The sequence below is a fragment of the Cinclus cinclus genome, chromosome 1, assembly GCF_963662255.1.
Source record: "Cinclus cinclus chromosome 1, bCinCin1.1, whole genome shotgun sequence".
Classification (NCBI taxonomy): domain Eukaryota; kingdom Metazoa; phylum Chordata; class Aves; order Passeriformes; family Cinclidae; genus Cinclus; species Cinclus cinclus.
The window spans coordinates 151694579-151702081 of record NC_085046.1 but is presented as its reverse complement, the minus strand read 5'-3'; the positions used below and the strand labels follow the sequence as shown (position 1 = coordinate 151702081).

General features: G+C 45.2%; 1 protein-coding gene across 1 annotated transcript in view; it reads left to right on the top strand.

Moving 5' to 3' along the window:
* Positions 1-189: 189 nt before the first annotated feature.
* The window catches only part of VPS28 (VPS28 subunit of ESCRT-I), a 9201-nt gene continuing 1887 nt past the window's right edge, over positions 190-7503 (top strand). Inside the window, exons 1-6 of the mRNA XM_062515164.1 lie at positions 190-330; positions 437-465; positions 718-755; positions 1547-1636; positions 1788-1893; positions 6260-6394. Coding sequence (XP_062371148.1) covers positions 294-330; positions 437-465; positions 718-755; positions 1547-1636; positions 1788-1893; positions 6260-6394 — 435 coding nt within the window. The 5' untranslated portion in view covers positions 190-293. The remainder of the gene's footprint in view (positions 331-436; positions 466-717; positions 756-1546; positions 1637-1787; positions 1894-6259; positions 6395-7503) is intronic.

Sequence of the window (7503 nt, the reverse complement as noted above, 5' to 3'; positions counted from 1 at the left end):
TACGGAAAAAAGCAGTGCCGCCATAGCGGGGGCGAACATGGCGGTGTCGCTCGGCAACCATGTTGATTGACAGCCTCAAGAACCAATCAGCGAGGAGAAAACAGAGAGGTCGCGTGGTTCAACCAATGAGATGCCGAGATTCGTCAGAAAAGGGAGGGACGTGCGGGTGTTTGGAAGGGGAGAAGCGGAAGCGCCGCGGAACCGCCAGGACCGGACCGGGATCGGAATAATCGGGATTGTCAGGATTCTCGGGATAGACGAGAGGGCCCAGAGCCCTCCAGGCTCCGCCGAGGATGTTCCACGGCATCGCGGGCCCTGCCGGGATGGGAGGTGACGATTCCCGCGATGGGATCGCCGGGATGATCCCGAAATTCCCATGATGGGATTCCCGGTGCGCTCCCCCTTCCTTTTAACCCTTCTCTTCCTCCCACTGCAGCGCCCGGGAATAAACCGGAGCTTTACGAGGTGAGTGCGAGGTGGGAATGTTCGGAAATGGCCGGGAATATCCGGGAAAGTCCGGAAATATCCGGGAATATCCGGAAATATCCGGGAATCGCTGTGAAGTCCGGAAATGTCCGGAAATATCCGTGAATGGCCGGAAGTGGCCGAAGATAGCCGGAAATGGGCGGAAGTGACCGAAGATTTCCGGAAATGGTGCGGAATGACCCTTGGAATTTCTGGGAATTTTTGGGAATTTTGTGTCTGCTCTTCCCACAGGAGGTGAAGCTCTACAAGAACGCTCGGGAACGGGAGAAGTGAGTGCGGAAATTCCGGGAATTTTGGGGAATTTTGGGGAATTTTTGGGATGGGGATGGAGGAGTTTGGGGTTTAGGCTCAGTCTCTCCTAATTAATCCCAGTATGTCCCAGTCCCTCCCAGTTCGTCCCAGTTCAGATCAGTGCTATCCCACTCCATGCCAGTATCCCGTTATCCCATGCCAGTCCATCCCAGTGCATCCCAATCCCATCCCAGTCCCTCCCAGTACATCCCAGTGTCCCCCAGGTATGACAACATGGCCGAGCTTTTCTTTCCTGTCCTTCCCAGTAAGTCCCAGTCCATCCCAGTCCCATCCCTGTGCCTCCCAGTTCATCCTAATCCCATCCCAGTCCATCCCAATCTCTCCCACTTCATCCCAGTCCCTCCCAGTCCTATCCTTGTGCTTCCCAGTCCATCCTAATCCTATCCCTGTCCCTCCCAGTTTCTCCCAGTCTATCCCAGTCCCTCCCAATCCCATCCCAGTAAATCCCAGTCCTTCCCAGTTCATCCCAGTTGCATCAGCGTGGCTGAGCTGTTCCTTCCTGTCCATCCCAGTCCCTCCCAGTCCCATCCCAGTAAATCCCAGTCCCTCCCAGTCCCATCCCAGTAGATCCCAGTCCCTCCCAGTTCATCCCACGTACAACATCGTGGCCAAACTGTTCCTTCCTGTCCATCCCAGTAGATCCCAGTCCCTCCCAGTCCCTCCCAATCCCATCCCGGTGTATCCCAGTCCCTCGCAATCCCATCCCAGTCCCTCCCAGTACCTCCCAGTACCTCCCAGTTCCCCCCAGGTACGACAACATGGCCGAGCTCTTTGCCGTGGTGAAAACCCTGCAGGCCCTGGAGAAAGCTTACATCAAAGACTGCGTCTCCCCCAACGAGTGCGTACCCCAAAAATTCCCAAAAAATCCCAAAAAACCCCTGGGCCCCCGAAGATTCGGGAATACCAAAAAAAACAAAAAAAACCAAAAAAAAAAAAAAAAATCCCCGGAAAGTTCCGGAAAAGTTCCAGAAAAATCCGGGAATTCTCAGGTACACGGCCGCGTGCTCGAGGCTCCTGGTGCAGTTCAAGGCCGCTCTCAAGCAGGTGCAGGGGGCGGAGATCGCGTCCATCGACGAGTTCTGCCGGAAATTCCGGGTGGGAATTTGGGAATTTTGGGAATTTTGGGGGGATTTGGGATTCTGGGATTGGGAATTTGGGGGGTTTGGGGCGAAATTTGGGAATTTGGGGTGAAATTTGGGGGATTTTAGGTGAAGTTTTGGGGGATTTGGGGCTGGAATTTGAGAGGTTTGGGATTTCGGGCTTGGGAGTTTTGGGATTTTGGGATGGATTTTGGGATTCCAGGATTGGGAATTTTGGGAACTTTGGGCTGGAATTTGGGAATTTGGGATTCTGGGATTGGGGATTTGGGGTGAAATTTGGGAGATTCTGGGTGAAATTTGGGAGATTTGTAGTGGATTTTTGGGGGATTTGGGGCTGGAATTTGAGAGATTTGAGATTTTGGGATTTCGGGAGATTTGGGATTTTGGGGTGGAATTTGGGATTCCAGGACTGGGAATTTTGGGAACTTTGGGGTGGAATTTGGGAATTTGGGATCCTGGGATTGGGGATTTGGGGGATTTGGGGTGAAATTTGGGGATTTGGGGTTGGAATTTGGGGCTGGAATTTGGGAATTTGGGGATTTTGGGAAGCAGGTGCAGGGGGCGGAGATCGCGTCCATCGACGAGTTCTGCCGGAAATTCCGGGTGGGAATTTGGGAATTTTGGGGGGATTTGGGATTCTGGGATTGGGGATTTGGGGGGTTTGGGGCGAAATTTGGGAATTTGGGGTGAAATTTGGGGGATTTTAAGTGAAGTTTTGGGGGATTTGGGGCTGGAATTTGAGAGGTTTGGGATTTCGGGCTTGGGAGTTTTGGGATTTTGGGATGGATTTTGGGATTCCAGGATTGGGAATTTTGGGAACTTTGGGCTGGAATTTGGGAATTTGGGATTCTGGGATTGGGGATTTGGGGGATTTGGGGTGAAATTTGGGGATTTGGGGTTGGAATTTGGGAATTTTGGAGCTATTTTGGATCTGGGATTGGGAATTTGGGGGATTTTGGATGAAAAGAGGCTCGATTTTGGAATATTTGGGATTTTGGGATTGGGAATATTGAGATTTTTGGGAATTTCAGACCTGAAAATGGGAATTTTGGGATTGGGAATTACAGGAATTTTGGAAAATTCGGGGATTTTTCGGGGTTTTTATTTTGGATTTTTTACCGGAATTTTTTGCGCTTGAAATTGGGAATTTTGGGAGATTTTAAGGGGAATTTTTCCAGGAATTCTGGGAATTTCCGGGCCTGAAATTGGGAATTTTGGGAGATTTTTAACGGGAATTTTTCCAGGAATTCTGGGCATTTCCGGGCCTGAAATTGGGAATTTTGGGAGATTTGAACGGGAATTTTTCCAGGAATTCTGGGCATTTCCGGGCCTGAAATTGGGAATTTTGGGAGATTTTAACGGGAATTTTTCCAGGAATTCTGGGCATTTCCGGGCCTGAAATTGGGAATTTTGGGAGATTTTAACGGGAATTTTTCCAGGAATTCTGGGAATTTCCGGGCCTGAAATTGGGAATTTTGGGAGATTTGAACGGGAATTTTTCCAGGAATTCTGGGCATTTCCGGGCCTGAAATTGGGAATTTTGGGAGATTTGAACAGGAATTTTTCCAGGAATTCTGGGAATTTCCGGGCCTGAAATTGGGAATTTTGGGAGATTTTAACGGGAATTTTTCCAGGAATTCTGGGAATTTCCGGGCCTGAAATTGGGAATTTTGGGAGATTTTAACGGGAATTTTTCCAGGAATTCTGGGAATTTCCGGGCCTGAAATTGGGAATTTTGGGAGATTTTAACGGGAATTTTTCCAGGAATTCTGGGAATTTCCGGGCCTGAAATTGGGAATTTTGGGAGACTTTAACGGGAATTTTTCCAGGAATTCTGGGAATTTCCGGGCCTGAAATTGGGAATTTTGGGAGATTTTTAACGGGAATTTTTCCAGGAATTCTGGGCATTTCCGGGCCTGAAATTGGGAATTTTGGGAGATTTTAACGGGAATTTTTCCAGGAATTCTGGGAATTTCCGGGCCTGAAATTGGGAATTTTGGGAGATTTTTAACGGGAATTTTTCCAGGAATTCTGGGCATTTCCGGGCCTGAAATTGGGAATTTTGGGAGATTTTAAGGGGAATTTTTCCAGGAATTCTGGGAATTTCCGGGCCTGAAATTGGGAATTTTGGGAGATTTGAACGGGAATTTTTCCAGGAATTCTGGGCATTTCTGGGCCTGAAATTGGGAATTTTGGGAGATTTTAACGGGAATTTTTCAAGGAATTCTGGGCATTTCCGGGCCTGAAATTGGGAATTTTGGGAGATTTTAACGGGAATTTTTCCAGGAATTCTGGGCATTTCCGGGCCTGAAATTGGGAATTTTGGGAGATTTGAACGGGAATTTTTCCAGGAATTCTGGGAATTTCCGGGCCTGAAATTGGGAATTTTGGGAGATTTTAACGGGAATTTTTCCAGGAATTCTGGGAATTTCCGGGCCTGAAATTGGGAATTTTGGGAGATTTTAACGGGAATTTTTCCAGGAATTCTGGGCATTTCCGGGCCTGAAATTGGGAATTTTGGGAGATTTTAAGGGGAATTTTTCCAGGAATTCTGGGAATTTCCGGGCCTGAAATTGGGAATTTTGGGAGATTTTAACGGGAATTTTTCCAGGAATTCTGGGAATTTCCGGGCCTGAAATTGGGAATTTTGGGAGATTTTAACGGGAATTTTTCCAGGAATTCTGGGAATTTCCTGGCCTGAAATTGGGAATTTTGGGAGATTTTAACGGGAATTTTTCCAGGAATTCTGGGAATTTCCGGGCCTGAAATTGGGAATTTTGGGAGATTTTAACGGGAATTTTTCCAGGAATTCTGGGCATTTCCGGGCCTGAAATTGGGAATTTTGGGAGATTTGAACGGGAATTTTTCCAGGAATTCTGGGCATTTCCGGGCCTGAAATTGGGAATTTTGGGAGATTTTAACGGGAATTTTTCCAGGAATTCTGGGAATTTCCTGGCCTGAAATTGGGAATTTTGGGAGAATTGAACGGGAATTTTTCCAGGAATTCTGGGAATTTCCTGGCCTGAAATTGGGAATTTTGGGAGATTTGAACGGGAATTTTTCCAGGAATTCTGGGAATTTCCGGGCCTGAAATTGGGAATTTTGGGAGATTTTAACGGGAATTTTTCCAGGAATTCTGGGAATTTCCTGGCCTGAAATTGGGAATTTTGGGAGATTTTTAACGGGAATTTTTCCAGGAATTCTGGGCATTTCCGGGCCTGAAATTGGGAATTTTGGGAGATTTGAACGGGAATTTTTCCAGGAATTCTGGGAATTTCCAGGCCTGAAATTGGGAATTTTGGGAGATTTTAACGGGAATTTTTCCAGGAATTCTGGGTATTTCCGGGCCTGAAATTGGGAATTTTGGGAGATTTTAACGGGAATTTTTCCAGGAATTCTGGGCATTTCCGGGCCTGAAATTGGGAATTTTGGGAGACTTTAACGGGAATTTTTCCAGGAATTCTGGGAATTTCCGGGCCTGAAATTGGGAATTTTGGGAGATTTTAAGGGGAATTTTTCAAGGAATTCTGGGAATTTCCGGGCCTGAAATTGGGAATTTTGGGAGATTTTAATGGGAATTTTTCCAGGAATTCTGGGAATTTCCGGGCCTGAAATTGGGAATTTTGGGAGATTTTAACGGGAATTTTTCCAGGAATTCTGGGCATTTCCGGGCCTGAAATTGGGAATTTTGGGAGATTTGAACGGGAATTTTTCCAGGAATTCTGGGCATTTCCGGGCCTGAAATTGGGAATTTTGGGAGATTTTAACCGGAATTTTTCCAGGAATTTTGGGAATTTCCGGGCCTGAAATTGGGAATTTTGGGAGATCTTTAATGGGAATTTTTCCAGGAATTCTGGGAATTTCCTGGCCTGAAATTGGGAATTTTGGGAGATTTTAACGGGAATTTTTCCAGGAATTCTGGGCATTTCCGGGCCTGAAATTGGGAATTTTGGGAGATTTTAACGGGAATTTTTCCAGGAATTCTGGGAATTTCCGGGCCTGAAATTGGGAATTTTGGGAGATTTTTAACGGGAATTTTTCCAGGAATTCTGGGCATTTCCGGGCCTGAAATTGGGAATTTTGGGAGATTTTAACGGGAATTTTTCCAGGAATTCTGGGAATTTTGTTGAATCCTGGGGCAAATCTTTTCTTCCCGATTTTTTACGGGAATTTCAACAAACCGTGAATTTTTTTGGGGGGGCGATTTTTTTTTTTTTTTCCGGGATTTTCTTTTTTTTTTTTTTTTTTTTTTATTTTTTATTTTTTTCCGCGAATCCCTGGAATTTCGGACCGGAAGCTTCGTGGGGGGGATGGGGGGGGGGAGGGAATGGGAAATTTTGGGAAATTTTGGGAATTTTCAGCTGGATTGCCCCCTGGCCATGGAGAGGATCCGCGAGGATCGACCAATCACCATCAAGGACGACAAAGGGAACCTGAATCGCTGCATCGCCGACATCGTCTCCGTACGGCCCTCCCGGGAATTCCGGGAATATTTGGGAATGGTGGGGGGAGGGGGGGATTTTTTTAGGAATTTTTCGGAATTTTTTTCGGCTTTTTTTTAGGGTTTTTGGGAGTTTTTTTGCGATTTTTTGGGGTTTTTTTGGTGAATTTTCGGGTTTTTTTGAGGATTTTTCAGGTGGGTTTTTTTTTTTTTTTGGGGGGGGGTTTGGGGTTTTTTTTGGGAGTTTTTGGGGATTTTAGGGGATTTTTTTGGGGGATTTTTTTGGGGGGTTTTTGGGATTTTTGGGATTTTTTAGGATTTTTTGGTGGGTTTTTTTGGGATTTTTTTGAGGGGGTTTTGGGATTCTTAGGGGGATTTTTTGGGGATTTTTTGGGGATTTTTTTGTGTTTTTGGTGGATTTTTTTGGTGGGGTTTTTGGGATTTTTGGGGTTTTTTGGTGAATTTTCGGGGTTTTTTTTGAGGATTTTTCAGGTGGGTTTTTTTTTTGGGGGGGGGTTTGGGGTTTTTTTGGGGGTTTTTGGGGATTTTAGGGATTTTTTTGGGGGTATTTTTTTGAGGGGTTTTTGGGATTTTTGGGGATTTTTTAGGATTTTTTTGTGGGTTTTTTGGGGGGGGGTTTGGGATTTTTAGGGGGATTTTTTGGGGATTTTTTTGGGAAATTTTTGAGATTTTTTAGGGGATTTTTTGGGGATTTTTGGGGATTTTTTTGGGGATTTTTTGGAGATCTTTGAGGATTTTTTAGGAATTTTTTGTGGGTTTTTTTGGTGTTTTTTATGGATTTTTTGGTGGGGTTTTTGGGATTCTTAGGGGGATTTTTTGGGATTTTTTTGGGATTTTTTTAGGATTTTTGGAGATTTTTTTTGGGGATTTTTTTGGAGATTTTTTGGGGGATTTTTTTGAGGGAGGTTTTGGGATTTTTGGGGATTTTTTAGGAATTTTTTTCTGGTTCTTCTGGGGATTTTTTGGGGATTTTTTTGGTGAGGTTTTTGGGGTTTTTGGGTGGATTTTTTGGGGGATTTTTTTGGGGATTTTTCTTAAATTTTTGGGGATTTTTTAGGAATTTGTTGTGGGTTTGTTTGGGATTTTTTGGGGATTTTTTGGTGGGGTTTTTGAGATTTTTACGGGGATTTTTTGTGGTTTTTT